The following is a 21,153-nucleotide window of genomic DNA, read 5'->3' as shown; positions in this document are numbered from 1 at the left end:
GCTCAGGAAGGCTAACTGAAGAGACACAGAGTTGTTCATGACTCCAGTAGCTGGAACATTAAGTCGTTGTGTCAGGAAGTTGTGCTGTCTACCAAAGCCATATCTTCAAACAAAGGTCTGAGGCCCCTGTATCCACCCTGTGTAGTTTTTATATTTCTTACTTTGGACTGGGCTTCCATTGCACTGGATGCTCTTCATGTTTAGGGCATTAAATGTCCTCCAGAGCATTTCTTCTAGCTTACTGTTGCCAGAAAGGCATCCGTTTGTGTGGTCCAAGACTACTCTGCAGTGCCATCTAAAGCGCACTAAGTGTGGACGACCGAGGTGTTCACAGCAAAATGCATTCCTGATGCTAATTAAAATAACTTGCGCATCAGTTTTTTTATTTGCTGTGCTTATTTTCCACCTTCAGAAAGAGCTTTCCTGTGCAGGAGCAGGTTGTGAACACGTTAGCATGGACTAACATTTTCCAAAGCGAGCAGTTCACAGAGAAGATGTGAAGGGTGCTGGCTGCAGACCTGAAATTACACTGAAATTACAGCAGGGCCCAGGCTGAGCAGGCAGGGGAGCTGGACTGGAGATGGAATAGGACAGGGGGTACTGAGATTAATGTCCTGATGGAGCAGCCGGAGCCTGGCTGGCGTGGGACTGTCCTCACCCCTTCCTCACGCTTGGAGAGGGCTTGAGACAGCCCCGTTAATTGCTCTTCTCTTCTGCTTGCTCTCTTTCCTAATACCGGCCTATAAATGTTGCTGCGGAGAGCGTGGGTTGATGTAGTTCAAGTTCTGGGTTATGAGCAGCATGGAGAAGGCTTCTTTTTGATGGGGTTGTGCATGGGTTGGTGCAGTGAGGTCTTAATCCCCTACAGCTGCTGTACAGCCCTGCCCCGTACAGGAGTTGAAAGCCCAGAAGAAAGGGATGGGCAGCAAGGTGTTTGTTTGTTTGTTTGTTTTTTAACTTAAAGGGTTGCTTGTTGCTTTGCCTGGATAAACGAGTAGATTTTTCTTCTCATCTCAAACCTGAAAGTGGGTTAAGCATGTAGGAGAGCAGTTTTTTTTTTTTTTTTTTGTAGCCTGTAACATCAACAGTTGCCATACCAAAGACAGCACAGGAGCTGCTTGCTCCAAGTGTGGTGTGATGATCAGGAGACTGCTGACATCTCCGGGTGATGATGGCTGTGGTGTTCAAAGCAACGCCTTGGATTTGTTGCTTTTGCAGCTCCTGCAGAGCAGAGCAAAGCTTTGTCAGGAGCTCCTGAAGGACCCCCACACTCCAACAAGGGTTTCACTTTAGCTTGACCAAAAACGTGCACATGTGCTACTGAACACCGTGCCACGGGGCTCCCGGGACCTTGACCTAGACTGGTTCTTGTGCCTCTTCCATGTGCACTTCACCTGTGGCTTTCTGAAGGAAAGTCAGTGCCCGTTGCTGCTGCTCCCGGGGCGGTTAGCACCCAGTTCGCCCAGTGCCGGGGAAGCCTGGCTCCAGTAACAGCCCAACCCTTACTGGTGCTGCCAGCAACACCGTGCTCCTGGGGCTGTGGCTGGGCCAGCTCGCAGCACTGCAAAGCAGCAATGGCTGGGGAGTCGAGCGGCTGTTGAAATGTAGGAATTAGGTAGTTTAGGGAGAAGAGGCATTTGACCCCAGTTTTCCCATATTTTATGGCAGTGTCTCTGGGACATGGCAGGAGGGGAATGGCTCCACTGACTTTGAGTGTCTGGAATTTGGCTCTCTATTTTTCATATGTTATGTTGAATGACAATAACTGGGTGTTCGGAGCTGAGCTGATTCCTCAAAGCATTTGTTTTGCTGCAGGTGTGGTAAGAAAGTACAGCACTTTGAGACAAATTGACTTCTTACATTATGTTTTGTTTGCTTTGCTTCCAAGATAAGGAGGAAGAAAAAAAAAAAAGAAAAAAAAAGGAAATCACTTCTTTACGTAGCCCTGACAGAGCACTGAAGTGTGCTGCAAAGGCTGGGAGCGCCGCTGCAAAGCCAGCGTGAGCGATTGCTGCAGCAGCCTTGAGGACACTTATCCTGCTCTTGGGGATCGAGCTCACCCCATCCATGTGAAGGAGGCTGGGGCAGGGCTGTGCTTGCAGCAACCCACACATTGCTCTGCCCATAAACCGACCGGGTAGTGCTGGGGACAGGCAGGAAGATGAAGTTCTCTGCCCTTAGGAGATGGAGGTGCTGAGAGCGAGCATGAACATCCCATGGTGTGTGCAGCACGCCGGCCTTGGAGAGGAATTTGTTCTGCCTCCGTAGAGCCGCTCTTATCAGGGCATTTTGGGGAGGGCCGTGCTGTGGCAGAGGGTCCTGAGAGAGCTGTGGAGAGGGGCTTTGGAACTGTAAGAGGTGTAGGTACAGTGGGGTCCCCATTCCTTGGCTCCCCTCCTCCCTTGGGAGCATGCAGCCTGCCCAGGCCGGGTGTAGGATGCTGCAGGTCTGGGCATCCTCAGCACAGCTCCAGGAAGGAACTGGTGGAGCCCAGGGCAGCTGCAGGTGCTGGACGTGGGCACCGACCCTGCCAGGCCCAGGAGACATGCGAAGGTGTCGGGGCTCGCCTGTCCCACGGGGATGCTGTGCGGCTGTCCCCAGGCGTCCGCCAGCCCTGCTCCACCCCGACATGCCCTGATAGATGTGCTGGCAGTGCCCTGAGCTGCCCCCTTCCAGTGCCACACCATTTTCCTCCTGTCTGCCTTCCTCATCCTGCTCCCAGTTTGCCCACAGGGGCTGGGCTGTGTTGGCTGAGACCTTGGCCTAAACGTGAAATCCCCCAGATCCACAGTTCGGTGGGGCTGTCCCACTCACTGGCACGAAGAGACGAGGCCAGGTGGCAAGGATTACTTTTCACAAACTGAGAACACTTTAATGTCTCAGAAAAAGAAACCTTGAAACCTTGCACCAGAAGGAATTCTCCTACTGCGATTTTGGATGCAGTATGTGGTTTATAAAAAAAAATCCTGGCAGTTTTGGAGCACTATGTGATACATTTTTTCAGTTTAGCAAACCCTTAGTTTTCAGCCTGGGAAATTAGCCCATGGCTCCAGCTTTTCTCCTTCCTTTCAATGGTCAGACAGAGGTCGCAGGGCAGTGACTGCTCACGTCAGTGAAGCTGGGAGAAGCCAGGCTGGGCTATGGGCAAAGTGGGCTTTGGGCTGGAGGAGTTCTGGTGGCTTCCAACCCGTATGTGTCTAAAAAGAAGGTAATTTGTGTGGTCCCCTTTGCAGGAGAGTCTAGCTCAGTGTGTTGTACTGGGGTGATTTGCAAGTGATGTGGATGCAGCAAAGTATTTGCCACAGGGGTTGTCAGACGTGATGCGGAGGCACTAAAATGGGAAGATGGAGCTACACAGAAGAAAAATGTGCTTGGGGGTGTTCTTCAGGGTGTTTTTATCTAGCTAAAATAACAGTGAAGTTGAGGGAGGGTGAGCTTGGGGATCTGCTTGGGTGGACCTTGGTGGGCTTTGGTGGAACCCGAAGCTGAGCTGCCAAGGGAGCGAGCCAGGGCGCGGGGTGAGAAGGGGGGGATGGAGCAGGGGGATGAAACGAGGGGAGAGGCTTCGAGCTGGGAGTGAAACTCAGAGCCATTACAGCAGCTTGGTTTTGTGTACTTTACAAAGAAATTAGTTTTTTTTGTTTGTTTGTTGTTTTTGTTTGTTTGTTTTGTTTTTGTTTTTTAAATGTCCTGACATCTCAGGTTTTAAACACAAAACTTCACTTTTGGTTTCAAACCAGCTGTTTGTGCTTAAGTTAACTACAGTTAACTTGTGCGGAATAAAAGAAAATATGAAAGAGGCAAATCATCCCCACAGACAAAGCCCCGCATGAGGCTGACTCAAAATGACTCACTTTTTTTTTTTTTTTTTTTTTTTTTTTTTTTTTTTTTTTTACATAGAAATACTGGGGAAGTTTTCTGCTTGACACCAATTCCTTTCCAGCAATTTCATTCAACCCTGAAACCTCCCCCACATCCCGAATCCAGGATTTTCTCAGTGTCATCTGCTCGGGTCTGCAGCATGCAGGTGTGAGCATGGGTGGCCCGAGCCTCCTCAGCTTTACTTGTGATGAGTAACGAAGGCCTGAAAGCTGTTTTTTTTGGTGGGAGAAGAGATTTTTTTCCTCTAGGTTCTTCTGCGTAACAAACTTGCTTTTTCTCCTTGGGAAATTTTCTAGGTTACTAAGGAGATGGAGAGAAAAGAAAACTTTATTTGAGCTGGGAGGTGCAGATCAGTGGGTAGGGGATGCTCCAGTGCAGCCTTAGGGGTGCAGGAGTAGGCATGAACCAACCTTTGGGGAGAAAAGAGGGGTGGAGAGCTTAAAATCCAGCAAAGGGCTTTTGCATAACTGCAGATGGTTGCAGAGGTCACCCCATGCCCATGTGCTGAGCGTGCCCACTGTGGGATTTAACCTGTAAATGATTGCAGGAGGCTGCTTTGGTCCTCGTGGAGCATCCATGCCCATCCTCACCCAAGCCTGCAGCCCCTCTCCAGTCCAGGATCTGCCCATGGTGAGCCAGGCTCAGCCTCAGGACCTCAGGTGGCTGTGGTGGATGGGAGAGCTGATGAAAAAGGGCCACATTCAGCACAGCTGGGGGCATGCCTGGATGGCACGGGGGCTCTGACATCTCCGAGCTGGCATCCGGCACCTCCATGGGGCATCCGATGGGTGTCCAGCCCCTGTAAGCAGCCCACGTCCATGAGCCTTGAAGGCTCGCAGGCACCCAAAGGTGCAGAAATACCTTGGGGGAGGGAATTGGGGTGGTGAGGGGAGCAGCTCTGAGTAATGCTGAGCATAAAGAGCTTGGGGGAGCATTTGGGAATTCTGTAAAGGTGGAAACTGCAACAGTTCCATAGTTTGTGCAAGAAAACTGGCAGCCACGGGTGTGGAGTGAATCACAAACGTGCACATGTTTTGCCCGAGGTGAAAATTGGAGTGCTTTTTGGCTGTGAAATGTCAGCTTGTTAGTCTGGGAAACGCTCCTTTTCTGTTTTTTCTCTGCATTGCTGTGAGCTGTTCGCAGGGAGCGGCGTGTGCAGGGGTGGGAGGGCTGGGCTGGTACGGGGCCCCGCACGCCTCCTTCTCCTTTCATCCCCATTTTCCTGGGGTCTCCCAGTCCTAAGGATGTGTGGGGCCAAGATTAGGACCTCTGGAACATTAGTACCCACCAAATGAATTTTAACACCAGGGCAGATCACAGTGCATTGTGGGGAGCTCAGATATCTCCAAAGTGACTAAGTGCAGCCTGGAAGGTTGTCTTTGAACCGAGGAGAACCACAGCTTAAAGGGGGAAAATTGGCCTTGCTGAATGAAGACGTGGCTGGGAAAGCTTCCCCATGTTAGGACAGGTTCAGACAGAGGCAGCACCTTTGCCAGACACTTGTGCAATAGGGAATCTCTTGCGTTAGACCCTGCGCTCTTGAGAAAAGCAGGTAGGAGGGAGCTGCCTTCCCTGCCTCCGGTCCCCTGCAAGCTCAGGATCTGTTGGGAGGTTGTTGGGAAGTGACTGCAGCCTGCTTCTGGCTGCTTCAGGATACTTGCCCGTCCCCCAGCTCCTTTCACAGGGATGCGATAACACAGTGCCTCTGTGGCGGGTGAGGAGGGAGTGACCCGAGCCAAGCCTTTACACTGGCAAGATATGATTACTCCCCGAGTGAAGTCACCGGCTCTTATCATGCCTGGAAAATTAAGTTATCTGACTCCCTGCTCTCCCCCAGCCAATTAGCATTCAGGGATGTTGATAAAGCACATGGGGCATGAAAGCACCAAGACACAGCAGGGGCAGTGATGGCCAGGGCTGGCTGCTGGGAGCAGAGCAGGAGGCAGTGGGGTTTGTCTGTAGGATGGAGGGGAAGGGCGAAGCAGAGATTCTGGCTCCTTGTGGGAAGGCTGGTCCCATCCTGCTGCTCTGTGCTCCCTGCAGTGCTGAGCTGCTCTTTCCCACCTGCCCAGTCTGAGTCAGGCAGCAGGGCACTGCAGAGGGCTGCTTCCTGATGGGCTTATCATGTTTATCACGTTTATGTTTCAGCTTGCCCATAAAATGATCTTAGCGTTGATTTTTGGTTGTACTGCTTTCAGACCCTCCTGGGTAGGCAGCAGTGCCCCTGCTTTACGGGAAGACTCCCTCCCCGGGATGTTTCTGTCCCAGGACAATTTACTTTCCATTATTTGGTGGGAAAAAGATGTTCTTTCTCCACCTGTAAAGAGAAATGCAACTGCCACTACCTTCTTTTAATGGGCTGGCAATGTTCCATGAATAACGAGAGTTCCTTGAATAATGAGAGTTAGCACATCCTCCTCCTCCTCATCATCATCATCATCGCTGCCTCGAAGGCTCAATGGGGGCAGGCTGTGGGATCCTGTCCTGCCTCCTCTGTTAAGAGGGACCTGAGTGCTAGATCCCCTTCTGGGCACACGAAAGGCAAAGGCCATGGAAAGATTCTTTCTGGGCATCTCTGGCTTACGTGGAGGTTGCCGCTTTGCCTGCTCTTCTCTAGCCCTGCTGAAGGCTCCTGCTGCTCGGGTCTGCTGGAAGCACAGTTTAAGGTGAAACTCAGCCAGGTTACAATAAACGTGTTTCGGTTTTATTTTTATTTTATTTGCTGCAATGAACAAAGCAGCCATCAGTTTGGCCAATGCAAGGACTGAATTGTGGGGCTGCTGGGGTCAAAAGCTGCAGCACTGACTGCTGCACGTGGAGACAGATCCCCGCTTGGCACACAGAGAGCCAAGAGAGCAGGGGGCACGGGCACGGGAGAAGACAGGCAGAAAGGGAGCCGTGTTTTTGGGTGCCGTGGTCTGAGCCAACAGGGCAGCCCTAGTTTTGGGGACACACAAAGGACATTTTGCTGCCGTGCTGCAGGGATCCATGGTGTGCTGGGTGGCTGCTGGCACAGGTCAGGCTCCTCCGGTGCCTTCCAGCAGTGACTAAGAGCTGGGTGCGCCGTCCAAGGTCTGCCCTGCCTTGCACATCTCGGTGATATCGGGTTTAAGGTTCCCTCTCGGCCTCAGGTGGCGTTACAGGGAAGTTTATCAGCGCTGTTAGACTAACCCAAAGGGACTGACTCATCACCAGAAGGAGCAGGGGGGTCGCAGGACGGTCTGGTCTGGTTGTTGAAATGAGAGGGAGTCCCGGGATGGGAGCCTGGACAGCCCTGGTGTTATTCTTCAGTCTGTAATCTCTCCCAGATGTGTAGGTCTGCAGCAGGAGATAAAACTAACCAGGCCATTTCCCTTGTTACTCGAGTCACCTCAAACATTGCTGAAATAAGAGCTCAGGCTGAGGCTCTGCCAGGCATTAAACAACCAGCCTGCTGCAGGGGAGGCTAAGCTGCAGCAATGTTTGTGAGATTGACTTCCACGAGCAAAGGCGACCAAGGGGTTTCAGAAGTAGCTGTTTCCCATCAAAGAGTTGCTCCGTCCCCAAACACTGAAATTGCATTTCCTGCAGACACTTTGTGTGCATTGACGTTGTGCTTTGCAACCCTACAAAACAAAGAGAGGGAGATTCCTGGAGAGCTGGCACTGGCCGCAAGCCCCCAGAGTGTGATAATTTGCAGATCTTGCTATTAAATTACTTTGACAATGAAGCAACAAACACAAGTTTATTTACTAGTGACAGTGAAGGCCAGTATTTCTGGGACTTGTCCCCGCTCGCTGTCACACAACTTTTACTAGCATGTTTCTGACTTGTCTTTAAATTAATCACACAGATTCCTCTGCATAAGCACTGTAGACCAATTCAAATCTGGTTTGTGCTGATTCACTGTAATTCGGTAATTAAGTTTAATTGCTGTAAAGTAGACTTGAACTGATTGAAGAGTGGCTGTGCGGGGATTTGCACAGGTTTAAATGAAATCCATTTAAAAATTCCCCTCTAGCTAAACCTTATTAAGCCTTTAATGTAGATAAAACCTCGGTTCCACAGTGTTTGGCCTGAGTGAAGTGGGGCTTTGAGCTCAACCCAATGGCATCTGCTGTCGGTGCTCCAGGAGGGACAGGACATGGGGGCAGAGAGCAGAGCAAGCAGGGTTTGGGATATGTGGGGAGCAGGGGGTGGGAGACACCGTGGGGAGTGCAGGGCTGGGTGAAGAGTGACACCCCAGGGTGCTTCCCTGGAGACCAGGAGCTTTGGTTTGAGGTCAGGAGCTTTTGTCCTCAGGAAGGAGATTGTTGAGGAGCTCTGCGGGATGGAGTCAGAGAAGGGTTTGGGTTGGAGGGGACCTTAAAGCCCATTCTGTTCCAACCCCTTGCCATGGGCAGGGTCCCCTGTCCCCAGCCCAGCCTGCCCCCAGCCCCGTCCTTGGGCACTGCCAGGGATGGGACACCCACAGCTTCTTGGGGCAACCTGTGCCAAGGTCTCACCACCCTCTGAGTCAAGAATTTCCTCCTTATATCTAACCTAAACCTACCCTCTTTGAGTTTAAAGCCATTACTCCTTATCCTATCACTCCGCTCCCTGACAAAGAGTCCCTCCCCAGCTTTCCTGTAGCACCCTTTAGGCACTAGGAGGCCTCAATAGGGTCTCCCCAGAGCCTTCTCTTCTCCAGGCTGATGTCTGGGAAGGTCGGAAGTGGTTTCTTTTTTTGTTATTTTCTTATTTAAAAGAGAAAAAAAAAAAAAAAGCAAATGTGGCCACCAAATCCTGCAGAGCAGCCAGCCGCTGTGAGCTTTCCTCCCCTGTCCTTCCCTGTATCTTGTTCAAAAGGTTCTTGAACTCCCCGAACCACCAGGATATTGACTTGCTCCGCGTTTGCAAAGCCTGCCCCGTGCCCAGGAGGGCAAGGGCCAGGGGATGTGCTCCTCAGTTTGCACCTGGGAGCCTTGTGCCATCTCTTGGCCTGGGCACGAAGATTTGAGGGGAGAAAATCCAAGAGAAGAAGAGGATGGCGAAGCTGAAGGCTGTGATGCCCACCAAGCCTGCTTCCCTGCTCCTGTGGCCACCTGGTGTCATGGTCCTTACTGGGGGTTTAGCACATCCCAGCTCTTCCTCTCCTATTGCTCTTCTCCAGAAAGCTCTTGTGCAGCCTCTCTGCTTCTGCCTCTTGGCCTCCTTTCGCTCGTGGCCAGCGTGTCCTCACTCGGGGTCACCCCGTGTCCCCAGCAGCCCTTCCTCCTCCCCAGACTTTGTCCCCAAAGCCCCATCCCCGTCCCTTTGGAGGCGCCAGAACAAAGCAGCAGCAGCACGCCTGCGGATCTGCGTAATGAGCTGAGAAACCGCCTGTGCCCGGGTTTTCCTGTCCAAACAATGTGTGCAGCTAGCTTGTCTTCCGAAAAGGTTTCCCTGGCATTTCTGTCCTCTCTATGGGTGGGCGGTTAGAGGCATTCACTCTTCCACTAAGTAGCTATGAGGATCTCCAGGAGCAGTGCGCTCTTTTCTTTTCTTCCTGCCTTGGCTCTGCCCCCTCCAGCTCGCAGCCACCGAGTCAAAACCAAATCCTCTGTGCTCCCCAGAGCAGGAGGAGGTTTAAATCCCTTTGCATAACCTCTGAGTGTACGTACATCACCGTCAGCTTAAACCTCCTCTCCCGTGCCTCGTGTAGCACTTACAAAGAAATTGTGGGGTGACAGGGGAACTGGACACAGCAGGAAAGCAACGTGGTGCAGGAGGTGACACGGATGGCTGCTGCGGACACTTTTTTTGGTTACAAATAATGGTAGGATAGGGAGAAATGGGAAGAGCTGCCAAAGGGTTGCTGTCCTGTAGATACAGTACTACTGATGTGTCTTTGTGGAGTGTGTGTGTAGTCATCAGGCAAGTCCAAAAAAAATGAAGATGCCATGCTGCTTCTTTTTTTTTTTTTCTTTGCTGTAGCATTCAATATTTTTGAAGGTCATCTGTATGCAGGTTTTTATGAAGTGAGAGAAAGGAAGGAGTTTGTGCATGGAAATGGAGCTCTGCATGGCACCAGCACGAACCGTGCAGACGAGGGCTGCCCCCAGGTGTGTGCCCTGCAGCAGCCCCGGTCGGACCAGAGCCAGCGGCACAAACCTTGCACTGAAGAGCGAAATGGAAACGCCGAGGGGTGGAGGAGCACCGGTGCTCTGGGAGGGCCGTCTTGTTTTGGGTATGTGGTTATTGGCTATGAGTGTGCCAAGGCGGTGAGGTCAGCGGCGTGAGGTGCCAGGAAACCCTTACCCTGGTAAAAAAGGCCACTTTTTCCATCCTTTAATGCACAGAACCTTTATTATTATTAAGTTCTAGTGATGTACAAGTGTCTCCAGTTCAGAGTTTGGAAACACTGCTGAAGTGCATGAACTGTGAGCCTACTTCCAGGGGTATTTCCCTCAGGCTCTGCTCCCCAGGCAGCAAGCTCAGGGCCCTCCTGCAGGGCTGTCCCCAGGACTTGTCCAACCCCATTATTTCACGCCCCAAGCAGAGCCACCATGCCCTGGGGAAGTGATGGAGTCTGACGGACGCTGTTAGGAGATCTCCCAGGGTTCCAATTATGTTTTACGTTGTTTAAAATCACCCTTTTTTCCCCTCGCTTCCCCGCTTTGGGGAGAACTTCAACCCGAGCACAAGCTCCAGGCGCTTTTCTGGCCCTGCCACCTGAGCTGCAGCACCAGGGTGGGGTGGGACAGGACCAGCAGTGGCGTCCAGAGCACATATGGGCCGTAACGGACCTGAGCAGCCTCACCTGGGACCTCCACCCACACCCCCTACCTCAGAGCCCATTTAAGCTCCATTTTGGGTGCTCAGCCCTTCCATGAGCTGTGGTGTGGGTTGCTTGCCTGCAGCCCTGCCTCTGGCTGTGCTTCCTGCATGGACCTCGGCCTTGTGCTGCAGGTAGTTGTCTCCCAGCAGGACCCCTCATGTGTTTGCCTCCTCTCCTGCCTTTCCTCTCTCTCTCAGGTGGGTTTTGCACCACCCAGGCTCGGAGCCCTATTTTCAGACCCGCTTCTGGCCCCCTCTCCTCTTGCAGCTGACTGGGAGCTGCAGTGGGCTGGCCTTTGGGTTTGTCCTCTGGGTTCAGCCAAAGCATCCTCTGTGTCTCCTGGTCCTCCTCGTCTTCCTTGGGAGTTTTAACTTTGCATAGGGCTGAAAGACTGATAAGGGGCAGGGAAAGCCTGTGCGGAAAAGTGGAGCTTGTGGTCTGCTGCTGGTGGTGCAGGTCCATTGGCCAGATCCCTTGTACCAAGCAGTGTAGGGGTACACGCAGACCCTTTGTCTTCAAATATCCTGGCCTTCCTATCCTAGAAATGCTGGTGCTTCCTGTGTGCTTAATATTGGAGATGGAATTTGTATGTAACTTCTCAGAGCGATGGAGAGTCTTTACTCCCTATTTCTATGTGGTTTTTCTAAGTCATTTCATTTTAAGTCAGGGATGTGTGCTTTTATTTAGATTTACTGAACAGCTTCCCCCCCCCCCCCCCCCTTTTTTTTTTTAAAGGAAACAAACGAGAAATCCTAGTTTTTGAAACAGCCATTTCTCTCAGTGCACAGCTGTGCTCAGGGGAAGGTGGAGGCAGTAACATTGGTCCCAGGCCTGCTGTTGATAACCAGAGGCTGCATCCTCTGCTGCTGGGCTTTGCAAGGCTGTGCTGGCTCCCTCCCTTTGTCATTGCTGAGACAACGGAGCTGAAACATGAGGTCCCCGTCGCTGTGTCCCTTGCTGCAGCTTCTGGGCTCTTGGAGGCAGAGGCCTCGTGGCACAGCACCAAGCACTGCAGTGGTTTAGTGATGGTTATGATTTGACAGCTCCGTGGGGTAAGAGCTTCCTGTGGGCACTCCAATTCCTGCAGGCTGCTGTGACTGTGCTCCCCATCCCAGGGAGCATTTATCACAAAATGTGCTTTGCACATTGCTTCAGGTGCCCAGAGGTGAGCTGAATTTGACAGCAGCTGCTGAGCTCCAAGGATCCTCTTTCCAACACAAAATGACCCTCCTGCAGGCTTTTGGCTTGAGGTCGAATAGGAAAGGTGTTGGTTTGCCTACAGGATATGTCCCAGAGATGAGCTGCAGGCAGCCTTATGTGGAGCTGCAGCAGCAGGCACGTGGTGTGGCCAGCCCCTGCCTGCCTGCAGCTGTGCCTCGCTGCATCCTCTGCATCCACCTGCCTGGATTAATCTGCTCCCAGGAAGGCTGCAACCCCAATCTGGTGACTCAGACCTGCAGCTGAGCTTTGCTTCCACGGTAATCCCCGTCCTTGAGAAGCAGCACGTCTGTTCCCAGGGGGTAAGGCTAAGAGAGAAAACAAACCTGCTCTGAAACGTAAAGCAAATCCGCAATGCTCCTGTAATGAGCAGAAACCCAGCAGTGTCAGGATGGGGAGTGACCCTTGGTGAATCCCGGGGAGAAGCTGCAAGCAGAAGCTTCAGTGCTGGGGGTGGCTCACCACGAGATGTAAGGAGCAGCCCTGTGCACATCGTCCAGTGCCACGAGCTGTGGCTGCCCCACAAGATGCTCTTCAAAGTGTCTGCAGCAGATCGGCTCCAGCTGAGGTTTTGCTGGCTTGTGCAGCACGGGGGGTTTGCTGCAGGCATTTCTGAGGCCCCAGCAGAGCAGAAATCAGCTGGATTAAGCTAAAATAAACAAAAGGAGAGCTGCTTTTGGAGGGCATGGAGGGGGCAGACAGAGCTTGGCATGTGGAAGAGCCATGGTATGGAGGTGGTCAAGCAGGAAAAGGGCACCTGCTCAGCAGCCTGCCCAGCTCTGTGGGAGGACAGGTGTCCGAGGGGCTCCTCATTTATCTCAGTGCTTCTCTGGGCTCCTGGGGGAAGTCAGGGAGAGGAGGAGAGTGGTGCTTGGGGCACCCCAGGGTGTGAGTGGTGACTCCCTGGGGACCAGGGTGACCTGTCCTCCTCCTTGGTCATGGTGTGGGGTGCCCAGGCCATGGGAGAGGCTTCTCTGCTGCTTTCTTTAGCAAAGCACCAAGCACGTGCTTAACATTACCCTGCATGAGTGTGTTTTCATGGAACATGGCTAATTTTCACAGGTGCTCAAGGCATGAGTAAAGCCCATACCCCCCAGGAGAGCTTCCATTTCACCACGCTGTTTATCACAGTATGTCCTCAGCTGCAGCCCATGCAGGAAGATCATCACCTGATGGGATCCCTTGGGTTCACTCTGGTCTGCCTGCAACCACCTGCAGAGCCCAGCAGTGACGAGGACCTGGGGATGGAGCACACAGCTCCTGGCACATCCACGCCTGCCAGCAGCTGGGAAATCTCCCAGAGCTGCTTGGGAAGGAGAAGGGACAAACACCCCTCATCTTTTTCCCTTTGTCAGCTGTGTGAATTCCCAGATGATTTCCCAACCCTGCACACATGCATTGTTTTTAGCGCTGATAAACCCTGCAGGCCTGGCACCATTTCAGAGCTCCCAACTGTTGCCCTCTCCGAGGAGCTCAGCCCTGCACCCTCTGGTCTTGTACCATGTTTGTGAGGTTCCTGCTGCCGAAAGCTGCTGCTGTGTGCTTGTGTTGCTTTGCTGAGAGCTGCCTGGGAGCACATCAGTGCTGTAACGGTGTGGGGAGCTGGGGAAGCACCAGGTAATGTCGCAGGTCACCAGGGATGGCCGGGGCACCCCTGCAGCACCTCTTTTCCTCCTATTTTCCCTTGAAAAATCTTCCAAAGGGCCTGTGGCAGGTCTGCTATGTTAGTGCCTGAACAGGATCAAAGCAGCTTTCTGCTCCGTCGACTTGTTATTTAGCAGAGCAGGGCTCTGTACAGCCTGTGTATGCCCGGTCAGGCTGCAGCGTGCCCCAGGCTGTTCATTCCAGGAATAAATCTCACACCTCGTCTGCGGTGGGACCTGGAGGGGCTGCAGGGGCTGGCGACACCCAGGCGGTGGCAGATGCTCGTGCAGATGGAACTGGCAGGAGTCCCACTGAGGAGCCCTCCAGCGGGCTCACCCAGGCCCTCCCAGGGATGGGGCTGAGGGCCCTGGGGACACGGCCCCCTCCTGCGGGGCTGGGACCGTCCCTCCCTGCCCTGCAGGTTATTGCCATGCTGGCCAGCAGCATGGGGGGATGCAGAGAAGTGAGGGGCCTGGAGGCGTCTCAGAGGTGGAAACAGCACATCTGGGTAGAGCCAGTGTCTGCGGTCCTTTTTTTTTTTTTTTTTTTTCTTTTTTACTTTTTGCTAGTGGAGGGGAACAAGAAACCTTGTGGGTTTAAACAACTTTTTCCCAGCTGTATGCTGCTTTAACGAACGAACTTGGAAAGAGAGTGTGTGTGTTCACCGAGGGAGGTAAAACTCCTCCTGAGACTGAAGTGCTGGAGCTGCCAAGCAGCCCAGAGCAGGGCCTCTCACCAACTCAAACACCCGTGTGTTTGCAGGACACTGCTCAGAGTGGGCTTCCCCCCTGCTGGGGAAGGGGAATTGCGTGATGCACGGCTCCCCACAGGGCTTAGACCTTGCAGTAGTGCCCTGCTTTGGGCAGAGGGGGGGCCTGCAGCCTGGCTGGGGCAGCTGCCTCTGGAAGGATGCAGTAGCTTCATGCCTCTCCCTTTATTCCATTTTTTTTGTTGGAAGAGGGCAAACTTCAACGAGGAAGTTTGGGAAAGGACTGAGCAGGATTTTGTGCACCCAGCTGAGCTGGGACATGTGCCCTAAGCTCAACTTTGTGGTCCTGAGCATCCCAATGGTCATAAAGGTACCACCACTGCTGGGGTGGGAACGGCCCTTCTTGTCTGTGGTCTCAAAATGCATGTTGTATTTCAGAAATATCACCTGGCTGTTTCTGAGGCTATCTGAGTTGTTCATTTTGGCCTGAGCTGTTTGCTGAATTAGTGATCTGTGTTCATTTTCCTCAAATTTCTTTCTCATCCTGTTGGGGGCTCAGCTGTGGTCCATCTCCTAGGAAGAACAACGAGCGAGCCCCACCACGAAGGCAGCTCAGCTGCTGAGAGTCTCTTTTCCCCATGCAGATGAAGTGAACTTGCTGGACAAAATAACCTCCCACGTGCAGGACCTCAGCAATACTTCCTTCAGCTACGATGAGGCCAACTGCAGCGTCCTGGGGATCGGGCAGTACTCCACGCTCAGCATCCCTACGAGGGAGGCCTTTGGGGACAGGTGGGCTTCTGGAAGGGGAACGGGGCTGGGGGCAGCTCAGAATCACCCCATGCATGCCTGTGGGTTTGAGGGCTGGCTGTAGGATCCCGTTCCACAACATGAAGATAACGCATCCCCTCCACGGTCTTGGCAGCTCAGTGCTTCTTCCCTTTCTTGTGCTCCTGTGAGTTGTGTGCAGGGAAGAAGCACAGTGCCCGACCATTTTCAGGAGTGATTTCTTGGTGTTCCCATCAGGAAAGCCTCTCTGCTCCAGCACAGGACTGGAGAGGGAGAGGGCACATCCTCATCCTTCATCACTGCTTAATGCCAAGGCACAGGAGCAACCAGGTCAGACCCGTGCTGTGCATGGCACAGGCTGGGCTTGCTTCCACCATTACTGGGTGCAGCGAGAGAAGGCAGCACCGAGCCACTGCTTGTGGCAGGGATGCTGCCCAACCCCAGCAGTGAGCAAGGCACGAGTCCTGGCGAAAATCGTGCACAGCCACGTGCTGAGATTGTGAGTGAGATTTAACATTAAGGTTGTATGGGCAGTGCTAGTTTGGGGCTGGCTGCTCCTCTTTGAGCACCTGACCCTACAATCTGAAAGGCTGCTTGCTCTTGGCTTCTTACATTTTATTATTACTGTTCTCACTGAGTTCGTTTGTGCCGTGACTCATTTTTTTGCCCTAAGCTGTCAGTCTGTGGTGATTCAGCCACTGCTGCAGGGTGCCAGAGGCCGTTTCTCCCCCAGGTTTGCTGACGAGCTGAGCGTGCTGATGAGGCTCAGGTACTCACTGAAGGAGGACACCAGCCTGGTGACCATCCTGAGCCACCGGAGCCGCATGCTCTTCCAGATCCGGGTTAGCCCCTACGGCTTGGTCTTTGTCACCACGAGGAGGAGACACTATGAGTAAGTCCCAGCTCACGTGCTGTTTTCTGCCTTTTTTTCTTTGACTTGACACTGGCCACAAGAGTCAATGTTTCCCAGTGGGGTCTTCGAGCAGTGCTGTTCCCATCCCACCTCTGCTGAAGCGAGGTTGTGTTCCTTTCCTTCCCGGCTGATGGTCCCTCAGACCTAACTCTGCTCCATCAAAATGATGCAGAAAACAAAGCAACAAACAAAGAGGTTCGGATGCCCATGCTGGTCGACCATCTCACCAGCTAGTTCCCAGTCCAGAGTACAAAGAGGACTTGGCAAGAAAATGGGGCTCCACCAGGCTGTTTGTTACCGACCTGGACTGTGTTCTGAACCTCCTGGTGACCGGCTGTAGCCCAGCACCATCCCTCAGGCTCCCTAAGTAACAACCCTCGCCTCCTTTGTAAGGAACCTGGACACTTGGCACCTGCTAAAAGCTGTTTGTAGAGCCAGGAGTGGTGGTTTCTGGTCTTGAGGGTCACAGCACCTCCCTTCCACTGAGGATGGATGCTGAGGGACCCTGGGAGCTGTTACGGGTGAAGCCCAGGTGAGACACATGAACTGTCAGACCCAAATGTCATGTTTTGTCTCTTCCCAACCCCTCTGGGGAGCACAGGTTCCCGGTTTCCCTGCTCAGCGATGGGCGCTGGCACAGAGTGGCTCTCAGCATCTCCTCGGAGGGGCTGGAGCTGCACGTGGACTGCCGGCTGGTGGGGAGAGCGAGCTGGTCCGGCCACGTCGGGATGGGAGTGAGCACAGAGGGGCTGGTCGTCCTCGGGGGCCTGGTCGAGTCCTTTGAGATCCCCTTCGAGGTGAGAGCTGGGCAGAGCTGGCAGGGCTGTGTTTGGGGACATCGTTTGCTTTAGCTGCATGAATCATAGAATTAGAGAAGGGTTTGGGTTGGAGGGGACCTTAAATCCCATCCCATCCCACCAGGCTGCCCCCAGCCCCATCCAGCCTGGCCTTGGGCACTGCCAGGGATGGGGCACCCACAGCTCCTCTGGGCAGCCTGCGCCAGGGCCTCACCACCCTGTGATGAGTGAAGAATTCCTTCCTTACATCTAATTTAACCTACCCTAAGAGGTTGAAGTGAGGTTGCAGCTCCACCTAAGAGCCCGTTGCCCTCTCTTGCTAAAACCCACTGCCGATATTCACTGTTTGGGGATGAGCTGCACGAAGGCTTTGAGATGTGCCAAGTGTTTGCAATTGGGTCAGGGCAGCGGTGCGGACCTCTGGGTTAGTCTAATCTGCTGTGCCCATGGCTTGTGCCATGTACAGAAGTTGTCTGTGCAGTCAGCATGCGAAGGATTTTGGGGGGAGCTTGTTGAACAGTGACTGCCCAAAGCAGCCTGTGAAGAAGCCCTGGGAAGCTGCACACTCCCCAGACTTTTCCCTTTCCTCTGGAGGAAGCAGGTGGGTAAATTGTCTGTGTCTTCCCCCCCAGGGCACCTTACAGCAGCTGATCTTCGTGATGGGAGACCCAGTGGCCGCCAGCGAGCACTGCCACAGCTACAGCACAGCGTGCACCACCGGCCTCAGCCACCTGCCGTCCCCAGGGGACTTCTCACCGGCCTGGACAGAGGTGTGGCTGAGGGCAGCTGCCAAATTCTGGGGGTGCTTGACTGGGCTCCTGTTTGGAGTAACCTGTTCCGAGTGCAAGGACCAAGCCAGGGGGTTAAGGGAGCCTGGAAGGACTCGGGTTCCTGCTCTGAGCTGAGTGGTGGTGGTGGTGGGTCTCCCATCATCCAGACCCTCCCTTGAAGTCACAGATGGGCTTGATGCAAAGGGGAGAATGAGGTAGAGGAAGCGTTTCGGAGCCAAAGCAAGCCTGGGTGTGTGCATGACTGCACGTGCCCAAGTGTTGAGCACAGGAAAGTTGTGCTCAGCTCCGGAGTAGTGCTGCAGCTGGAGCTCCCTGCTGGGAGTGGGGCAGAACTGGGACCAGGAGCTGTGCATCGCTTCGAAGGTCTTGCTCACATCCAGCAAGATCGCTGCATTGCATCAGCCTTTGGAAGGCTTTTCCCTCTATATTGTCAATGGGAAATTTGTGCGTTTTTAATTTTATTACCGTATTCAGCATTTTTTAAGAAATACATCTGTCTCCCCAAGCCTGGATCCCATAGTAAATTCCCAAGGACACAAAGCACCCAGGCTTTCCTCGGGAGCCAGGAGTTTGCCCAAGGGGTGTCTTCATCTCTTGACTGAGTGTTGAAATCCACTAAGAGATTTTTGGTGGCAGGAGGGCACTTAGCACACCGGGCAGGCTGAAGTCTCAGGCCAGCAGGGCTTTGCAGCTGCCTGGACAAGGCTTGCTGAAGACAAGTGCTTAATGTCAGGGTTTGCATCAGCCTCCTGTGTGTAATACCCTTCCCTGGGGGTGCAGTGAGGGGCTGGAAAGGGCAGCGTCAGGGAAGGAGCTGGGTGTGGGATGGGAGATCTGCCCTGCTGGGTCCCGCCAGCCACTTTGTCCCGGTGCCAGCAGCAGGGACGGCCAGGGCAGATAATGCAGAGCAGTGAAAAGCGGCCCATGCTGGTTACCTGCCTGCTTTGAGGGAGACCACTGAGTTCCCAGGACACGTAACCCCCGGTAATCCCCCAAATGACCCCAGGCATGTCCCTGCTGACCGCCCTTAGGTGCTGGCTGGGGTGCTGTGAGATAAATCAAACTCACTCCCTGGAGCTCAGCAATGAGGGCAAATCTCTGGTTTGGCAAGCTACAAGATCCATTTTGCAGCCCGCAAGGATAGGTTCCTCTTAATGTGCTATTATTAAAATTAATGAAATTATTAATACTACCCTGTGCTATAATGCCCATAACACTCACTGAATGGCTCCGGTGGCTTACCCAGCAGGGAGAAGATTTTATTTTAAGCTTCACTAAGTTGACTGCAAGTGGGAACGCCAGGGTAATTCCACCCAAATCACACCAGTCCCCATCCCTCCTTGGCCTCCTCAGGGCTGATTAGCTTCAAAACCAAAACAAAGGAAACCGCAAAAGCCATCCAGCGACTCGAGAGGTTTAATGGGAAGCTGCTCGCTGCTCGCCACGACTGGCTGCTTCCCAGCGTGTGCTCCCAGGATGCTTCCCGTGTCGGAGCAGGCAGCGTGTGCTCAAATCCCAGCACCAGCAATAACTACACGCTTACATCGGTGCAGTTCTTGGGCAGTGACGTTTTTCCTCTTTCTCTCCAACTGTGCAGGTGCCAAAGGAAACCAATGAAATCTGGGATGTGTCTGCTCAGGTACGGCTCTCCTGTGCTGCGGCAGGGGCTGTGGGCATGTTTGCTCCAGGTGCTCCAGTGAGCTATCGGATAAAAAGCCGAACGCCCAGGCAGAGCTACAAGTTATGATTATTTTATATTTTTTGCAATATCTCATGAATGTACCTTGACATGTATTGGAGCTGCTGGAAGCCAAGATGAGCCGAGGTGACCTTCCTGAGTTTGCACTGAGCCCCAGAGGGGTGGCTGGGTGGAGGTGCTGACCAGGCACGGACCAACTCACTGCATGCACAGCGGTGTTTGTGGACCTGCCTGCGGCTGGGGTTTCTTGGAGGGAAGCAAACAGTGGGGCTGGCAGGGTGGTGAGGTCTGTGTGCGGTGCAAGCAGAAGCAGCTGGGTGACTGCTGCCTCCAGTGCTAACGCCTGCCTGTGGCACCCGCCCGGCAGGAGCTCAGACCGGGCCTCCTGCTCTTGGAGCCTTGTGGGAGGTGATGCTCGCAGTGAGGCGAGCTGCAAAGCCTCTGTTTTATTTGGGATTTCTAGCCAAGATTTGTTGCTCAAGTTCATGCAAACAGACACCCTGAGGGGAAGCCTTCCAGCAAATGTAAATTGAGATTTTTTTTTTTTGAATGACTGAGCAATAGGGATTGCTTTCTGCGTTTCCCTCTCCCCCCCAGGTGCTGCCCTTTACCACTTGACCGTGGCCTCTGTTCTTGGTCTTGTCTGGCTTAATCTGCCTGCTGCATCTTGTTAGCCCCCTGGTGTAAGCCAGGCTTCTGCAGGGCCAAGTGGGCTTTGCAGCTGGGCTCGTGTCCTGTGCTCTTGGGCTGAGCCATGAGCTGATATTACAGCAGCAGGCAGGTTTGTGGGTGAGCACGCTGCTGTCCTGCTGGGTGTTGTGAGTTGGTGTCGTGGTGATGGTGGCAATGAACTCTCAGTACTGAGGTGAGCTGGAATGGTGAAACGAAATGGTGAAATTGCTCTTCCCATCTGGAAAATGGTCTGCACCTCACCGGGGTTGGTCATCAAATCCTGGTCAGTGAGATGCTGCCGTGGTAGGGAACTGGTGACGTTTACAGGGGAAGGCTAACGAGATGCTGGGCTTGGGACAAGTTTGTTTCTCAAGCACTTAATCAGGACCAGAGATGTCTCGGGATCTTTGACGTTTGGATTTATTGAAAGAAAAAAATGCACTACGAGCATATCGCAGTTTGAAAATAATGAAGAGCAGATCAGCCCTGCTGCTGGGGCTGTGCAAAGCCGTGCTTTGGGGTTGTGCTTTCTGTGTCTTTGTTCACTTAGAACTAAATTAGTATATTGGTAAATTCCTGAATTCCTAATTAGGGCTAATTAGTTATGGAGTGCTATGGAGATGGTGGAGGAAGATGTAAGTGAATGAAGGGAAGAGATGAATTGTTTGTTACTGGCAGCCTAAATTTTATCTAAATTGCAGTCTACCCCTTTTGTGATGATTATTTCTTTTTAAAGTATGTTGCTATTTATTGGCCATCTTCAAGAGATGGGTGGTGCTGCCCCACTTCTGCTCCCTTTTGTCTTCCTTTCTTTACATGAGTGAGGGCTGGGCTCATCACTGGACTTTTCCAAAGCAGTTTATTGTGAGATCCCAAAGCCATTCTTCACAGGTTTAACCTTCTCAACTCTCCAAACTAGTTCCTAGATGTCATCTGGATTTTAAAATGTCCTGAAAGCTTTATGAGCATGATCAGGGAAACGAGTAGGGCTGGTATTGTTCTTTAGCTTTACGATATGTGTGAGCCAGTGGCCAGTGAGCTCCTTGCAAGTAATTTTTTGGAAACAGTTCTGGGAAGAAAGAGGCCAAGTAAACCAGGGGAATGCACTGGGTAAAAACCTGACCTCTGCTCTTCAATTTGCAGAGACTTAAGCTGGAGGAGATGCTCCTGTGCAGCACAACTTGAGTGTGTATTTCTGCTGGGTTAAGCAGTGCTTGGTAGTAGCAGTGCAAATGGAATATAATGAGCTTGTACAAAAAAA

At 52.8% G+C, this 21,153-nt stretch overlaps 1 protein-coding gene across 1 annotated transcript in view; it reads left to right on the top strand.

The window, feature by feature from the left end:
- The window catches only part of LOC118257070 (collagen alpha-1(I) chain-like), a 74,789-nt gene that overhangs the window by 14,014 nt on the left and 39,622 nt on the right, over positions 1-21,153 (top strand). Inside the window, exons 2-5 of the mRNA XM_035564635.1 lie at positions 14,876-15,023; positions 15,754-15,912; positions 16,535-16,730; positions 17,363-17,500. Coding sequence (XP_035420528.1) covers positions 14,876-15,023; positions 15,754-15,912; positions 16,535-16,730; positions 17,363-17,500 — 641 coding nt within the window. The remainder of the gene's footprint in view (positions 1-14,875; positions 15,024-15,753; positions 15,913-16,534; positions 16,731-17,362; positions 17,501-21,153) is intronic.

The sequence above is a fragment of the Cygnus atratus genome, chromosome 19, assembly GCF_013377495.2.
Source record: "Cygnus atratus isolate AKBS03 ecotype Queensland, Australia chromosome 19, CAtr_DNAZoo_HiC_assembly, whole genome shotgun sequence".
Taxonomy (NCBI): Eukaryota; Metazoa; Chordata; class Aves; order Anseriformes; family Anatidae; genus Cygnus; species Cygnus atratus.
This window is presented reverse-complemented; position numbering and strand designations above follow the sequence as displayed.